This window comes from Sinocyclocheilus grahami, unplaced genomic scaffold (assembly GCF_001515645.1).
Source record: "Sinocyclocheilus grahami isolate Dianchi unplaced genomic scaffold, SAMN03320097.WGS_v1.1 scaffold80.1, whole genome shotgun sequence".
Taxonomy (NCBI): domain Eukaryota; kingdom Metazoa; phylum Chordata; class Actinopteri; order Cypriniformes; family Cyprinidae; genus Sinocyclocheilus; species Sinocyclocheilus grahami.
The window spans coordinates 964801-982853 of NW_015505259.1; the positions used below are offsets into that span (position 1 = coordinate 964801).

General features: G+C 39.4%; 1 protein-coding gene across 1 annotated transcript in view; it reads left to right on the top strand.

Moving 5' to 3' along the window:
• The window catches only part of spega (striated muscle enriched protein kinase a), a 39328-nt gene extending 21711 nt beyond the window's left edge, over positions 1-17617 (top strand). Inside the window, exons 6-35 of the mRNA XM_016273684.1 lie at positions 2145-2334; positions 2454-2683; positions 2854-2973; positions 3056-3160; positions 5127-5333; positions 5652-5775; positions 5851-6023; positions 6979-7091; positions 7192-7360; positions 7527-7632; positions 7738-7935; positions 8013-8070; positions 8194-8271; positions 8366-8538; positions 8625-8651; positions 9280-9432; positions 9536-9578; positions 9778-9846; positions 9965-12284; positions 12493-12597; positions 13167-13283; positions 13369-13536; positions 13685-13807; positions 13939-14103; positions 14269-14800; positions 14940-15179; positions 15285-15508; positions 15617-15692; positions 15921-16070; positions 16595-17617. Coding sequence (XP_016129170.1) covers positions 2145-2334; positions 2454-2683; positions 2854-2973; positions 3056-3160; positions 5127-5333; positions 5652-5775; positions 5851-6023; positions 6979-7091; positions 7192-7360; positions 7527-7632; positions 7738-7935; positions 8013-8070; positions 8194-8271; positions 8366-8538; positions 8625-8651; positions 9280-9432; positions 9536-9578; positions 9778-9846; positions 9965-12284; positions 12493-12597; positions 13167-13283; positions 13369-13536; positions 13685-13807; positions 13939-14103; positions 14269-14800; positions 14940-15179; positions 15285-15508; positions 15617-15692; positions 15921-16070; positions 16595-16904 — 6866 coding nt within the window. The 3' untranslated portion in view covers positions 16905-17617. The remainder of the gene's footprint in view (positions 1-2144; positions 2335-2453; positions 2684-2853; positions 2974-3055; positions 3161-5126; positions 5334-5651; positions 5776-5850; positions 6024-6978; positions 7092-7191; positions 7361-7526; positions 7633-7737; positions 7936-8012; positions 8071-8193; positions 8272-8365; positions 8539-8624; positions 8652-9279; positions 9433-9535; positions 9579-9777; positions 9847-9964; positions 12285-12492; positions 12598-13166; positions 13284-13368; positions 13537-13684; positions 13808-13938; positions 14104-14268; positions 14801-14939; positions 15180-15284; positions 15509-15616; positions 15693-15920; positions 16071-16594) is intronic.
• The last annotated feature ends 436 nt before the right edge of the window (positions 17618-18053 follow it).

Below are 18053 nucleotides of genomic sequence, written 5' to 3' on the forward strand. Positions count from 1 at the left end.
GACCTCTTAGGTCTGGGAGAAAGTGTTTCGGTGCTCGAAACACGACCAGTATCTCCAGACAATTGATATGCCACGTCAGATGGCGACCACTCCACAGACCACGGGCATGGTGGCCACTCATGACCGCACCACAACCGGAGAGGGACGCGTCCATCGCTAGCGTCACGCGGCGACAAGGAGCTCCCAGCACCAGGCCCTGAGAAAAGAACCAAGGTTTCCTTCACATGTCTAAGGCACGTAGGAATCTCAGCGTGACCTTGAACATGCGATGCGGGTTTCCCCTCGGGGAGAACCCCCTGGTCTTGAGCCACCTCTGTAGGGGTCTCATGTACAGCAGGCCAAGAGTAATCATGTTGGACGCAGCTGCCATCAGACCCAGCAGTCTTTGAAACTGCTTGACAGTGAGTGACTGGCCTTCTTTCACTCTCTTGACTGCAGTGAGCATCGATTCGATCCGAGCAGGGGACAAACGTGCCTGCATCGTGGTCGAATCCCACACCACGCCCAGATAGGTGGTCCTCTGTAATGGAGAAAGCACACTCTTCTTGGCGTTTAGTCTTAACCCCAACTCTCTCATATGAGCGAGAACGACATCTCGATGTCGAACCGCTACCTGCTCTGAATGAGCTCAAATCAACCAATCGCCAATGTAGTTGAGTATGCGGATGCCCTGGAGTCGCAACAGAGCCAGAGCAACAGCCACACACTTTGTGAAAGTGTGGGGTGAGAGTGCAAGGCTGAAAGGAAGAACACAATATTGGTAAGCTTTGCCCCCAAAAACGAACCTCAGGAACTTTCTGTGATGAGGAAGGATGGAGATATGGAAATATGCGTCTTTTAGATTGATCGTGACGAACCAGTCCTCGGACCTGATCTGAGACACGACTTGTTTGAGTGTGAGCATTCTGAACTTCAGTCGCATGACTTGTGTGGAGGGACCACCTTGATGTCTCCTTCTTTAAGAGAGTAACTACTTCTTGTTCTAATACCAGAGCCTGCTCGGGACCCACTAGAGTGGGGCTGACCCCATTGAATCGAGGTGGACGAGAACCGAACTGGATTCTGTAGCCTCTTTCTACAGTACACAGGACCCATTGAGATACATTTGGCAGTAGCTTCCACGCTGCTAAATGATCCACTAAGGGAATCAGTCTCTCGAGACTGATCTCTGGTGTGCCCAGAGCGGCTAGTTCGGTGCCCTGAAGTGGCACACCGGCAGGGAACGGTCGAACTAGCTGCTCTGGGGGCGTCCGCAGAGGTCGCGAGCCTCTCAGTGCTGCTACGTCATCGGGCGGAAACTGAAAGAAATGCATGCTGGAGATCGCTGCGCCCTGGAACACCAGCAGGGTTGGCAGAATGATCTCCCGAGGGCACTGGTGGGAGACGGGCACCGTGTAATGCGGTGTGAACCTCTCGTCCTCAGAAGGGGGATCCGCAGATCCAGCTTAGGCTTTGAAGCCCCCGACCCAGAGTGTTGCTTCTGCCTCCGGTCCCGAAGCGGGGAGCGCAGGCGGCAACGCTCTGTTTTTGAGACTCTCTGTGTGAAGAGCTGAGATGCGGCGAGGGAGGAACCGCTGAAATGCCGCCGCCTGTTTACGAGCCTCCTGGTCCCAGTCGACGATGGAACTGACGGCGTCGCTGAACAGGCCAGAAGGCGCAAGCGGGGCGTCGAGGAGGATGACCCTGTCTTTCTCTTTCATATCAGACAGGGTCAACCACAAATGGCTCTCTGCTGCCACCATAGCTGCCATGGACCGCACAATGGCGCGGAGAGAGAGATCAGCAGTCTTTCTTAACTCCTCGATGTTATCGGAGTTATGTTCTTCGCCCTCATCCAGCTCTTTTGACCTTTTGACTTGCCTGACCTGCTGCCGCGTACCCCTTACCCACCAGCGCTGATGTTGTACGCAGTAGCTTGACAGGGTCAACCACAAATGGCTCTCTGCTGCCACCATAGCTGCCATGGACCGCACAATGGCGCGGAGAGAGAGATCAGCAGTCTTTCTTAACTCCTCGATGTTATCGGATACTATATGTCTAATTGTCTAAGTTTTTATTTCCCTAAAATAACTTTGTTTTGTCCATTTTTATGGAATACGAGACATTTGTCAACACTGATTGAACATACTTTCTTTGTGTCCTAGAACAACCTGTTGTGGAGAGTGATAATATTCGCATTCTCAAGGTAAATGGTCGTCACTCTCTGTTCATCACTCACGTTAACAAGGAGAGTGAGGGATTGTACACAGTATTTGCTCGAAATGTTTATGGAGAAGCAGAAAGCTCAGCTGAACTCTATGTACAGGAACCACGACCAGCCATATCTACTCACATGTAAGAAGACAAACTCTTCTTAACATTGTCTAATTAAACAAAAAAAATATTGTTACTCTACTTTACTGTTACTTTACCCCTTTTCTGACTCATTTGTTTGTTTGGTTTTCACTCTTCAGGTCAAGGTTAGAGAAGATGCCATCAATCCCCGAGGAGCCTGAGGTGTTTGAGGGAGAGGTGGAACACAGGACAATGCCAGACTTCATAAAACCTCTCAGTGACCTGGAAGTGGTAGAAGGGAAAGAAGCAGTATTGAAGTGCAGGGTGACAGGCCTGCCATATCCCAAAATCATTTGGTACCACAATGGCATGAAGATAGAGAGCTCTGATGACAGAAAGATGATACAGTGTAAGTCCACAAAATATTGTCGGGGGCATTTTAAAGGATGTTTATGGTCCATCTTTAATTTAATAAGACTATATTGACTTCTAATTGTGAGGTTCTTATAAGTTTACTACATTTACTGTCTCCCAAATACATGATGACTTCAATTATATCCTACCATGTATCTCATCTAGACAGGGATGTTCACAGTCTGGTCATTAATTCTGTGTGTCATGGCCACAGTGGTGTGTATAAATGTGTCATCTCCAATAAGGTGGGAAAGGCTGTCTGCTATGCTCATTTATATGTTGCAGGTAAGACTGAACTTTCTGTTATACATATTAGTATTGTGACATCCCATGTGTCCATCTCACTGACATTGTAGTTTCTTGACAGTTAGCCTTCCTGAACCACCTGATGGTCCTCCAGTAATTGAATCTGTAACTGGGAGAACAGCCTCACTGAGCTGGAAAATACCAAAAAACCTACACCCTTCCATAGGTAAATTTGTCTGTTTTGTCTTTAAAGGGTTAGTTCACCCAAAAATCTGAGAGCTCAGAATCTGAGAGCTGTCTGACCCTGCATAGATAGCAACACAACTGAAATGTTCCCAAGTCCAGAAATGTAGCAAGGAGATCTGTAAAATAATCCATGTGACATCAGTGGTTCATCCGCAATTATACGAAGCTACGAGAATACTTTTTGTGCGCAAAAGAAAAAAAAATAACGACTTTATTCAACAATCAGACAGCTCTCAGATTCCATCAAAAATATCTTAATTTGTGTTCCGAAGATGAACGAAGGTTTTACGGGTTTGAAACGACATGAGGGTGAGTAATTAATGACAGAATTTTCATTTTTGGGTGAACTAACCCTTTAACTGAACTGGTTTGATAGTTCCTTCGATCTGTGTTTTTCAGTCCTGGTCCTGGGGGCCCACTGCTCTGGACATTTTGTATATCTCATTTATCTGAAAACAGCTTGTTTAGATTTTGCGTAAAGTTAGTTTATCATGTTCTATGATTGGTGATATTTAATTGACAACTAGGAAGAATGTGGTAGGTTTGATTACGTACGTATTGATTAAGGTACGTCACTTGATTTTGTCCATCTGGATTGAGTGTATCATTGTGGTTTGCTAATGCAGCGCTGCAGTGATGACACATTTTTGTAGGCCAACTCAGAAGTTAGCATCACCCTTTTCCTTAAAGTCTGAGTGAGAATAGTTTAGTTTGAAAGAGAATGATTATAAACAGTGAGGCTGTAAAAGTGAGTGAAAAACTGTATAGTGGATGAGTTTTCTTGTTTGGTCTGATGACATTTAATGTCCCTGACAACCTCTGTAGTCCAGTTTAGCCACTTGTTAAAGAGAAGTAAAAAATTTTTAAATCATGTTTTACTGATGTATTTTGTCATAGAATAAAAAGGGAAAAGTTTGAGTTTGTCTTAACCATAGACATTATTTTAGGTATTTAACCAAAAACCCATTCATATAGGACAATGGAAACGGAGGTGTTAAAATTCTAGCTCGTTTCCAGGTTTACAAAAGTAAGTTGTCCCTGCAATACTCTATCACTGAGACCTCATGTTAGTGACAGGCTGCTGGGTAGGAGAGATTATTGTCTAGCCCTCGCACTGGTGGACACGTCAAGTCAAGTCAAGTCAAGTCAAGTCACCTTTATTTATATAGCACTTTTAACAATACAGATTGTCAAAGCAACTTTACAGTATTAAATAGTATGTCAATAATGCAAAATGACAATAGTAAACACTCAATTTTCAGCTAAAGGCAATTCATCGTTGAATTCAGTTATGTCATTCAGTGATGTCATCATCCAGCTCAGTTCAGTTTAGCACGTCATTAGAGAAGAGATGTTGTTGTAAGGGGAGGAGAAGTTAATGTTCTTGATTAAAGATTATTAGGGCACATGAATAATAATAATTTAAAGTTTTACATGGATACTCCATTTATAATAAACACTGCAGTGTTCCTTAAGAAATAAGAAGTCAATTTTAATTTCATAGTGTCGTTAAACCTGTTTTTGTCAAATTAAATTTTCTACATGACAGGTGAAATTAATTGTATATCAAAGGAAACCTGTCAAGGTCTATAAATATGTATGCTATGTATGTTTGTGAATCCAATGTTTAAAACCATGTACACCAATGTAGCTATGGGATACAGTGTGCCAGATGGTTCAGGCTCAATGGCTCAGCTACAGTAATAGTTGTAGTACTGTAGGTTTTCCATCCAAATGTAGGATATATTTTGTAAGTATTATAATTATTAGAGATATTATTACAAAATGGTAAAAAATGTAAAACACAACTTTCCTTTGTTATTTACATATTGTTTACATATTTAATTATATTTTTAGTATTAGTTTTAGTTTATGTTTTACCTCTGTCTCATTCATCTTTCTCTGCTCTTCCCTCTAGCATTTTCCATGTCTTTTGTTCATTTCAGATCCTGCTTCACTTATGTACATTGTTCAACAACAAGCTCTAGGGTCCACCCAGTGGACAACCATTGCCTCCAGCCTCAAAGACACCTCTTATACAGTCACCTCTCTTTCTAAAGGAGTGTGTTATTCCTTCAGAGTCCTTAATACTACTGGAAAAGCATCCAGCAAACCCTCACAGCCCACTGACCTGGTCCAGCTCTATGACAGAGGTATTGAGAAGATTTGTACTTGAATTCTGTCTGTACTCACAGCAGATAAATGTGGTGATATTTGTTACTTTCTGATGATATATATATATACTCATTATATCCTTGATGACACATGTATCTTCTGCTGTTTTGCACTTTTAATGAATGCAGCTGTCATAGCTATTGACTCACTTCACTGTGAATCATCTCAGCAGGCCAAAGCAAACCCACATAAACCTTTTTGCTTGTGAAATGCTGGCTGTGTCATTGCCTGATGTATGCACATTGCATGTAGACTTGTTGAAATAATTTATTAAAAAATGTTTTTTCATATCACAGGACAGTATTTACACAAAGCCCCAGTCATTCTGGACAAGCCTGATATTGTGTATGTGGTTGAGAACCAGCCTGTCACCATCACAATAACCCTTAATCATGTCCAAGCAACAGGCACGTGGAAAAGGTTTGTGTGAAATGTAAACCAAACATTCCAACTGCAATATAAATTGTGGATGTTAAATAAGCCATTGTTTACCAGAAGGGGAGTGATGCTTCTCAACAAACCTGGTGCATTAGAGATGACCATGCCTGATGATGACCAGCATGCCCTACACATTGTCAAAGTGAAAAGCACGGATGTAGGTCAGCTGATCTTCATGGCAAACAACCAGTACGGCAGTGACCTCTGCACTCTGCAGCTGGCAATGGCAGGTGAATGCCCTTTTTCTGGCCACTCATTTCTTTTAAACTCATAAATCATCAGCGACTTTGCTTAGAGGAGCAGTAAAAGTAAGATAAGTGGGGGAGAGGGATAAGGTCCATGGTTTACCCCACTCCGGTCTCCCAAAGCGCAACCACACTATCCACAATGTTATTAGCTCTGACAAACTTACAATGGTTATGTAATATATGAAAATCTGCTCCTTTTGAGATGTTATTCTGATGTTTGCAGACAATAATTAGAATGCAGTACTTTCCAGATAATGCACCTACATCTTAGTATGTGTGATTATTGGGTAGTACTGTAGTTGCAAAAACCTTCTGGCACGTTCAACCAGGTGTCTTATTAAAGGAATAGTCAACACACATATATATATAAGAATATATATAGCCTATTATTATTTACTCATCAAACTCCAAATTGTTAGGATTTTCTTTCTTCTTTGGAACACAAAAGATATTTACAGTAAAGAATCTGTTATTGGCCATACAATTAAAATGCAAGATCCAAAAAGGACATAAAAGTAGCATAAAAGTAATCCAAACAACCCCAGTAGTTTAATCTGAAGAGATATAACCACTTAGTATACCATGCAATAATCAAAACATTGATCAACAATATTGATGTATAATCCAATATCACAGTTCCAATAATATAACATTTTGTGTGATGCCATTAGATTGTGGGATATAAAGGTAGGGTTAAAGCAATATAATAAAGTCATTGGAGTAATGAAACATCAAAAACATCAGTAACATCAAAACTCATATGTTCTTGTGTGTCATGTGACTTAAAACTCATGACATGACACAATAACCAATTAAATAAAATCAAAGACAGAGTTTATTTTTTTTTCTTTATACTTTAGTATTAATTGTCTGCATTGATCCTGCTTCAAGTGTTCCATTTTAAAATGTTCTGTTGGGTTTTTCCTGTACATTTCAGTGCCCCTTTCATTTGAGACCATCATGGAGGACTTGGATGTGTGTGGGGGGGAAACATCTCGTTTTGCTGTGGTTGTAGATGGAAAACCTGACCCTGATATCCTTTGGTACAAGGTCAGTTTGCACTTTTGATTGTCATGCCAACTGAAATTTCACTGAACCGTTTTTATTCTGTCCTTAGTGATTCCACTCATTTGTGCAATTTGACTTGCAGGATAATGTCCTTCTGGCAGAGAGCAGTCATTTTACCTTTGTGTATGATGACAGAGAGTGCTCGCTTGTGGTTCTCAATGCTCAGCCAGAGGATGAAGGGGTCTACACTTGCACTGCAAAGAACCAGGCTGGGTCAGTGTCCTGTAAGGCTGAGCTTACTGTTCATACTGGTGAGTAATACAGATTAGTTTGAATATGGCTTAGCCAGAAGCAGATGTAGAGAATAATTCACCCAGAAGAATCTAGTTATGTATGTTTAAAGTTAATAGGGTAATGTTATTTACATGTCTACGGATAGCAAAGTAAATGTGTGTGGGTGTACTTACAATTTCACAGCCAAAAATGTGGAGGAGGAGGAAGAGCAAATGGAAGATGAAGGCACAATTCTACGAAGGATGCGTAGACTGACTGATTACTACGACATACACAAAGAAATTGGCAGGTCTGACACACTTCCACAAGGATAGTCCTGTTAATACTTTCATTATTATTAAGAGTATGCTGTGTATATTTGGATCTGACAAGTCTGTAATGTTCCTGCTCACAGAGGGGCTTTTTCATACATCAAGCGAGTGACACAGACAAATGGACAAATATTTGCAGCAAAATTCATTTCGTTATGGGCAAAGAGAAAAACTTGTGCTCTGAGAGAGATGACCCTCCTGTCAGAGTTAGACCATGAGAAGATCATCCACTTCTATGACGCATTTGAAAAGAGACGTGTAGTGGTCATTATTACTGAACTGTATCCTTTCCCTCTGATTAATTATCTCTGTCAAAAAAGATGTTTGCTTGCGTTATTATCTTTAAATGATTATAAAGGTGCCACGAAGAGCTTTTGGAAAGAATAACAAAAAGAACAACCATCTTAGAATCTGAGGTTGGTGTTTTAACTGTGTATTCTGAAACTATTATTTGCTGCTGCATGATGTTAAAACAAAATCAGTGAATTACTGACAGATTAATATAATCCACAGAATTAATGTTCATGTTCTGTTTGCAGGTTCGGTCTATCATACGGCAGCTACTTGAGGGTATCGACTATCTTCACCAGAATGACATAATTCACCTTGATATAAAGGTCAACAGATAAAATTGTACCATTTACTAAATGCTTTGCTAATCATTGCAAATTAGTCAGTGTCGAGTAACTATACAGTATGTGTGTCTTTCAGCCTGAAAACATCCTCATGGCAGACCAAAAAAGTGATCACATTCGTATTTGTGATTTTGGCAATGCTTTGAAAGTCAAACCAAATGAAGAATTGTACTGCAAATACGGCACACCAGAATTTATTGCTCCTGAGATTATAAACCAGTCACCCATCTCTAAATCAACAGATATTTGGTAAAAGACCATCGCTATACCTGCCTTTTTGACAGATGGTTAAATTTCATTCTCTATATTTTCTAAAACTATCTTTCTCTCCACAGGCCAGTGGGTGTCATCACTTACTTATGGTATGTATATTTGTAGGTTACACTTTATTTTGATAGTCCAATTTATACATTCTACCAAGTGTATGTTTTCAATAACATGTCCATTAACTCTCATTAAAGTATTAGACTGTTTGGTTAGGGTTAGTAGCCTAGTAGATTAAGACTTAATCACTTAATGTCAGTATAGCAGACAGTAACTGTAATTGCAAAGTTACATATAGTTAGTGAGAATGTGTAGCGTCTCGACCAATCTGACACACTAATTTTTATTTGATTTAACAAATCAATTATTCATTAGATTAACAAATCGTCACAGTCCCCTCACTCAATAAACTGGATGCCAGGATTTCTGCTGAACAAGTTATTTCCCTTAACCAGGAAATTAACGTTCTTAGAATTGACAAGACAGTTGACCCTGAGAGGTCAGCTAAATATCTACAGCGGATCTAAAATATTCATAATTAATCATAACTAGTTATGGTTAATTATTCATATTTCCTGTCATGAGCTGATTCGTTACAAATGTCTAGTAGAAAGTGGACTATCAAAATAAAGTGTTACCAATTTGTACTCACCACTGTTGGAGTTTTGCATTTAATGCTAGGTGTAACATTATGTACCATGTCTTTTTCATTCATATAATTTACAGCCTAACAGGAGTTTCTCCATTTGCTGGGGAAAATGATCGTGGCACGTTGCTGAACATCAGGAACTATAATGTTGCCTTTGAGGAGAGCATGTTCAAAGACCTTTGCAGAGAAGCAAAAGGATTCATCATAAAGCTCCTTGTAGCAAGCAAACTGTAAGTGTTTATTGCACCACAATCTCTGAGGTAAATATGTCAGACTGTTGTAATTTTCATGGAGTTATGCAGTCTTAAATTTGTTCAAACATTCGTACTTCAGGAGACCTGATGCCACAGAATGTCTTCTTCATCCTTGGTTCAAGGTAAGATGGAAAATTAAACAGGCTGCAGTACTGATTAATGCAATTTAAAAAAATCTTCAGGCACCCTTTAATTAATCACTTTAACACCTGGTAACTTTTACACCTAACTTCTAAAGAGGTTCTGGTCATGTGTACAGAGATGTTGTTGGCTTGAAATTTATTTTTAGAACACAATAATCTAATTGACATTTCTCCTTAGTCTCTGGTAAAGGGAAAGAGTATCAACACAACATTACATAAGCAAGTGTTAGCCCGACGGAAATGGCAGGTAAGCGATTAAAAACCTATATATTAAAAAAAAAAAAAAAAAAAAAATGCATTCATTATAAATTAGTTATAAAAGAAATGACAATGTTAATTTCTTAACTGTTTTTTGTCTGTTTCAGTGTTCACTCATTAGATACAAATCTAAAATGGTGATGAGATCTATATCAGAGTTGCTGGATGACTCTTCAAGCCATGTGTCTCTTGCTGTACCCAGAAACCTTAAAGATGGTTCACCACCTCCATCGTCGTCCTCCGATTCAGATGAGGACATCGATGAACTTCCTTTCATCCCTATGCCTCACACAATGATGTTCTCTGGATCAAGGATGTCACTGACAGAGATCCATGAGGATGATGTTGATGTCATTAGAGGATCCAATGAGTCCTACCAAAAAAACATTAATTGGCTGGAGGACATCACAAAATGTCAGACAACTGATGGACAGAGGGATGTAGACCACCTGGAGATTGCAGAAAGGACTGTGAACTTGAAAGAATCCTTCCAAAGGGGTTCCAGTGTAGAAGCTGAACAGGTAGCAGGCAAATCCAGAAGAGCACTAATGCGAAGAGGGAGTTCTGCTGATAGTGCGCTTCTTCTACAGATCACACCTGAAGATGGTAATATGAACGATACTACAGAGGAAGGCCAAAAGCACATGAAAAAGGCGGTTTCCATGGAGCTGCCACACAGGAGCAATAGCCCAAAGACAGGGAGGCTGAGCAAGGAAGATTATGCTCTAAAACTGGATCTTATGCGGCAGAGGTTGCTAAGAGGAGGCACTGTTGACAAGAACATGAGTGGTCTTCGTGGCCCCCTGCTTGAGACACTGGGTGTTGATAATGAGAGGCGAACTGCTTCTTTGGATCGTAACTTTAGACGTGCCAAGTTGAGTGATTCAGAAGTTCCTCGGGCATTCTCCTCTGACTGCCCTGATGATACTTCTCCAAATACTGCATTAAGGAAGAGGTCTTCTTCAAGGGACAGAAACTCTGAGTCAATTTCACTACATAGAAGATCTGGAGCCCCACTAGAGATTCCCTCCATTTTTTCTGGGGACCATAACTTGTTGGAAGCCACATCTCCTCTCTCAGAACAAACAAAGGATGGTACAAAGCCTGTGTTTCCAAGAGAAATTTCTTCCAAACCACCAACTCCAGACATAGAAAATAAACAGGAATCTAAGGAAGAGGCTATTGGTGCCATCCAAATTATGAATACATCTCAGCCTGCATCTATATTAGATGACAGTGATAAGAAGGTAGAGAAGATGGAAGAGCACATGTTCTCTGAAGACTGTGTGCCAGGAAAGATAAATAAAAGTACTGAATCTTCTCTTGATATACTTCCACATGACATATCCTCAAATTATTCCAGTAAATTGCAGGTAAATGGCAAAAAGGCATCATCTGTCTTAGTGTTACCCATCCCTATCTTGAAAATCTCAGAGCCGGATATTCAACCTACCACTGGACATCCAGTTGTTTATGCTTCTGCTTCCTCTGCATATCACCCGACTCTTAGAACTGATATTAAAGATATTGATTCAGAGGAAATGTTTGAGGCAAGGTTTAAGAAGAGGGAATCATCTTTGACACATGGCCTAAAACGATTGACAAGGACCAAGTCTGAAGAAAACTCACCTGTTCTCCCACGGAAATCAAATGAAGAGGTTTATCGACCTCGCCCTGTAGGTGCCCCATTGGAGTTTGGACCCAGAGGATTAAAGGAAAAATCCAAGTCTGTCCAAGACCTCAGGGAGGTGGAGAAAGAACCCGGCCTAGGACTTATTGGAAGATTCTCTATGCGTGCAAAGAAACTGCAATCAAAAAAAGGGAAAGAGGAGACCTCAGATTCTGTAGCTAACAGACGTCGTGTTACCTGGGCAATGGGACGTAGCAAGTCTCTAGACAAAAAAGAAGTTGAGATGGGAAGCTCTGATAACACTATGGATACAGAGAAAGAAAATATTGAAAAAAATAGTAAGAAGGTTGCTGAATCACCTGTCCTTGCAGTGCGACGTAAATTTGAATCTAATGTTTCAGGAATATTTGATAGAGTGCATAGTAGGTCAAAAGACATTAAACATAGGGAAGCTAAACCCCACAGTGATAAAGAAACTCTAAAAGAAGAGAAGCAAGACATAAAGAAAATCAGTGATTCGCCAGTTCTGGCACTGAGAAAAAAGTTTGAGTCAAAAGTATCTGGAATTTCATTAAGAAAACAAAGTCAGTCTGACAAGAGCGAGGGAGAGAAGGAGGTTAAAATTGAAGAACAGAAAACACCTTTGTTCTCTCGTCATCGCCGCTCTCAATCTGATGGGCTCATTCACAAGAGTGTGAATAATCCTGAGAACCAAGTTCCCTCACAAACTGCTTTTACATCATCCAAAGAGACACTGATCTCCTCATCTAGTTCACACTCTATACAATCCTCTCAGAGTATGTATTATTGAGTTTTTTTGCAATACATTTTTTTTTCAGTGATAGAAAACTATTCCAACACTTATTACCAAGCATTTAAATTGTTGCTAAGTACACTGTACTATACTGTAACTAGTGTACTGCAAGTTAAACCTTGGAACCTAATGTATGCAAATGATGAATACATTCATTACAAAACTACATTAAAGTGATTCATTGTTGACAGCTCCTGAAACTGACATCAGGTCTAGGTGGGACAGATGGGGTTTGTCCAGAGGCAAGAGAGACAGGACACCATCAAAATCAAATGCACCTGAAATTCCGAAGGAAGGTAAAACAAAAATGTCATTAAAATAATTGGTTACACTTTACTTGAAGGGGTGTGCATAAGACTGACATGACACCTTCATAATCATGGCATGACACCTACATAATTATGACATGACACCCACATAATTATGACATGACACATATCATGAATATGAAGGTTTTTTTATGCATGTTTATGACAACTGTCATTAAGTGTCATTCACTCAGTTATGTAATTTTTAATGCAAAGATGACATTGTTTGAGATGTCTTTGTTATGGGCTATGGTTAGGGGTAAGGGTAGGGGTAGGGTTAGGTCAAATAATGTCATATTTGCATTAGAAATGACATAACTGAGCGAATGACACTTAATGACAGTTGTCATAAACATGCATAAAACCTCCTTCATATTCATGACATGTGTCATGTCATGATTATGAAGGTGTCATGTCAGTCTTATGCACACCCCTTCAAGTAAAGTGTTACCAAATAATTCTACTTCTGATATGTCAAGTGTCATTTTGAACAACTGCCACAGTTTTGATCAGCAACTCCAATTAACACTTTATAATTTTTTATCCTTTTATTTCAGATTTTCCTCCAGTTTTCCATATTACACTAAAGGACCATGTTCTTCTTGAAGGAAATCCAGTGACTCTTAGTTGTCTTCCAGCTGGCAGTCCTGAGCCAAAAATATTATGGATAAAAGGTATTTTTTCATTTATTTATTTTATTTTATTTTAATTATGAAAACAGTAGTGTTCCAACAATGAACCTTTCTCCCGTGCTCATAGATAAGAAACCTTTGGAGATTAATGACAGAATGAGCTTAGTGGCCTACCCAGATGGAAGGCAAATTTTGATGATCATGAAGACCTCTAAGAAGGATGCAGGAATATATGAATGTGTCGCCTCTAATAACCTGGCCTCTGCTACTACTTCCTGTATACTGTCCATAGCCTGTAAGCATTAAAAGGTTGCTTATTATTCAGTATAGCATTAATGCCAAGCAGATGTTTGGGTGTTCTTACATTTTGTTCATTACTGTATGTGCTAAACTTGCAAAAGTTATTTTCTAATCCATATTTTGTGTTTATATCACATTTTAAGGTGTTCCAAAACGACCAGGAAGCCCTGAGATTCCACAGATATATAATAACACTGCTCTGGTGCGATGGAAACCATCAGACTCCAAAGTTCCTTGCACGTACACACTTGAGAGAAAATGTGATGGTAGGGCATACTGTACATCTGGCATATACTTATTTATCATGTACTTCTGTGTTAAATATTATCTTTTTAAAAGTGTTCTCCTTGCCATTCATTGTGTGCAGTGATTTCAAATTTCACATTTTGATCTGTAGGTGATGATAAGTGGGTGACTGAAGCTACAGGCGTGACTGATTGTTTCTACAATTCCTCTGTACTTACGACTGGTTCCACCATCCAATTCCGTGTGGCATGTGTAAATAAAGCTGGCCAAGGGCCATACAGTAATGTATCAAAGGGAGTGAGAATTAACGCTGAAGGTACTATGCATGCAGTTCAGTTGTACAGCATTAAAACTGATCATTGTTCATTGTTCTGGTAATATTAGCTTTTGTTACAAGATTTAATTAACTGAATATGTGAATTCATAATTATTTTCTGGATTAAGGAAATACATTTCTGTGTACATAACTTCTGTTCTGCAGTGCCACCGCTCTATCAGCCTGCTGAAATGAACACACACCCATTGTCTCCTTTTTCTGTTGCTGCTGTGACTACATCTGCTTCTACATTAGCAGAACCAAGTGTTAGTCAGTCCATTAGTCATATTCCTGCACAGTCTGGTGATGTCACAAATACTTCCTCTGAGGTGCCCGTTTCTCACTCAAAGACGTCAGTCCCTCCTCTTGTTCAGCCCAAGCCAACAAGCACGATCAACATGGTTCTCCCTGTTACCCAAACCCAGACTGTATCTGCAAGGTCATACACAGCTCCACCCTCAATAGGCAGATCGATTTCCCCTGTCCCTTCGTATGTTCCAGCCACTTGTTCAGTTGCTCCCACCCCTATCTCTCCTCCTGTGATCTTGGTCAGCAGTATCAGTCCAATAGGAGAAGGAGCAAGCTCACCCACACCAGAGACACCTATGGAAAGAGCGGTATCCTCCACCAAAACTGAGACCACTTTGAGGCAAGGAGTTCCTCAGAAACCATATAGCTTTTTAGATGAGAAAGCCAGGTGAGAAAATAAAATGAATTCCTATATTTGTTATTCCTTTATTTTTTTATTAATTTTATTTAATATTTCTCCATCTGATTATACAGTTCACAAATCAATTATGCAAGCATTTTTACACAACTCATCCGTTTTTTGACAGGGGACGTTTTGGAGTGATAAGGGATTGCCAAGAAAACTCAACAAGCAAGATGTTTATAGCAAAGATTATTCCCTATAATCAGCAGGCCAAGCAAGCGGTCATAAAGGAGTATGAGATACTCAAGTCCCTCCGTTGTGAAAGAATCATGGCCCTACATGAAGCCTATATTACACCTCTCTACCTTGTACTCATAACAGAGTACTGCACAGGCAAAGAGATCCTGTATAGTCTCATTGACAGGTGTGTATTGGTCCAGTATGGTCAAGATTTGATAGATTATCTATTTTAACTGGGCTGTGAAAATTAAGTTCAGTGTTCTCAGATAACTCTTGTTTTCTCTTCCAGATTGTGTTACTCTGAAGATGATGTAGTGGGCTTCATTCTCCAGATCCTTCAAGGTTTAGAATATCTCCACAACTGCCGAATTCTTCATCTGGACATTAAGCCAGACAACATCATGGTCACCAACCTCAATGTGATTAAGATCATAGATTTCGGCAGTGCTCAAAGGTTTAACCCCCTATCGCTCAAACAGTATAGCAGAGAACTTGGGACCCTGGAGTACATGGGTATGCACAACATAGAATTCTTAACCTGTAACGTTTCTCTGTATAATGATTTAAAATATCTATTCCTGTCTTGTTGACATAAATGACCTGTTTCTTGCCTTCTTCAAGCTCCAGAATTCCTGAAAGGGGAACTAGTAGGACCCCCAACTGACATCTGGAGTTTGGGAGTTCTTTCCTATATTATGTAAGTCCAGTCTATAAAGGAATTAAAGTTGGCATCAAACAGAAGTTGCAACCAACTTTACTATTGTATTGTGGTATATTTTTAAGAAAAGCAGTAACATGCAATAGAAAAAATAAATATTCCCGTTTAGAACATATTTAAGCTTCTTTTACTTAATACTATTTTTCTTTAGAACAACATTATTCATTAATTGGAATCTAATTTTAAGTCATTTTGTTTATACTGTAGGCTCAGCGGTAGACTTCCTTTCCAAGACAAAGACCCAAAACTGACAGAGACTAAAATCCATGCCGCAAAGTTTGACTCAACTAAGCTCTACACAAAGGTTTCCCAAAGTGCCTCCAGTTTTTTAAAGAAGACATTAAATGGCTATCCATGGTGAGTATCAGTTAAACAACCCTTTAGTACAAGGGTTTTCCTGGAGCCTCCACCCCATTGCACATTTTAGATTAGGGGTAGCTCTTGGAGGGTTAACTTTGTGCAGAATTTAATTCTAACCCTATTCAAACACAGTAGTCAGTGTCTTCAGGATTACTCAAAACTTCCATTCTTCCTGAAGCAGGGATGGAACTGAACTCTGCACTCCAGGAGCAGGGTTGGCTACCCCTATTTTGAATGTTTTACTTATTGGACACACCCAGCCAAATTATAGAATACTCCACTAACCAGCTGATGAGTTAATTCGACTGGGTTCCAAAAAAGGGATATGTCCAAAATGTGCAGTCCTCGGGAGGCTCCAGGAACAATTTGAAAAGTTTAAAATGTTTAAATTAGCACTGCCTTTTTACAATTCAACATTTATATAGTAGACATTATGTTTGCTTTGTTATGTCCTTAGTTATGAAGAATAAATATAGTAGATATCATAATAACTTGACTGATTTTATGGACTTTTTCCTCAGGTGTCGACCCACCATTAAGGACTGCCTCAGTCATTCATGGCTCCATGACTCATATCTAAAGAAGCTGCGTCGACAGACCTTGACTTTCACTACCACACGGCTCAAAGAATTCCTGGAGGAGCATCAGCGCAGATGTGCAGAGTCAGCTACTAAACACAAGGTCCTCCTGAGAGTCTACCAGAGTGGGTTTTCATCCCCAGCCTCACCAACCAAGCCTAGTTCACCAAGCACACCTATCAGTAGAAAGAAGAAGAAAAACATTGACTTTGAACAGGATAAGGTAATGAATTCCTTGAGAGCTGGAAAATGACTGCTGGATAGTATACCCAGGGGTTTCCTTGAAGACACCAGTAATATGAGTAATAAGAGAGCAAAATAGACTCTATCTCACAAATAATAATAATAAAAAAACATTGACTTAACATGGTCAATGGTGTTGATAATAGGAAAGTTGGTTGATAGCTGTAGACTTAGAAGTAACAGTTGTTTCAAGGGGATGGACATTACATTAGGAGCAATACTGGATTCACTTTGGATCAGTGATTGTACCAGGATGAATGATTTATAAAGCATTGTCATTAAGTTTTTTTTTTAAAGATTTCTTTATGGAATTTTTTTTGATAGGACAGTGCAGATTTTGACAGGAAGCAAGTGGGAGAGAGAGAGGGGGACAGGATTGGGAAAAGTCTGTGAGCCAGGACTCGAACTGGGAACACCATGTCGGCATGCTGCCCACGAGGCTATCAGTGCTGACATAATTTAGTTTTTTTAGTTTTAGTTTGCTACATGTGATGCATCCATTTGGACTTAAATTAAATCTGAACTGAGAATTATTTTAAGAATTGCAGAAGCAGGTACAGTAATAGGGCCTGTTCATGAAGAAGAATACAATAATACTGTTACATTTCATGGAAACAGATTGCTTTCTTTTGAGAATTCTTAAGATACATAAACTTGTCTGCAGTGTAAAATGCTGATTTGTCAGTGTTTTAAATATATAGAGTGTAAGTGACATATTGTTAAGCTTCATTAAAGTTTAGAAACATATTATGCTCTGGTGTTCCAACTTGTTTCAAATTTTATTTATAAAAACTAAGAACAAAGAATGATCTCCTTTGTCTTCTCATTATGTCACTACTACTATGTAAATCTGTTTGATGTACTTTTACATTTGATTTTATATTTCAAACTGTCTATCGCACTGTGTTTGGCATGCCTTTCAATAAAATGTTTCATGATTTTTTGCTGTTGTTTTTGTAAAAAAAAAAAAGCCAACAACAACAATGGGTAAGGGTACTGTGATAACGTACCTATATTTACGTGTTTTTGATTCTTGTGAGAGACTTTCTCCTTTCTAATGAATTATTCTTTCAGCAGAATTCAAAATAAAATTTAAAATTAAAGACACAAAATGAACACCATTTTTTGACAGATGGGCATCTTATGACTTTTTAAAATT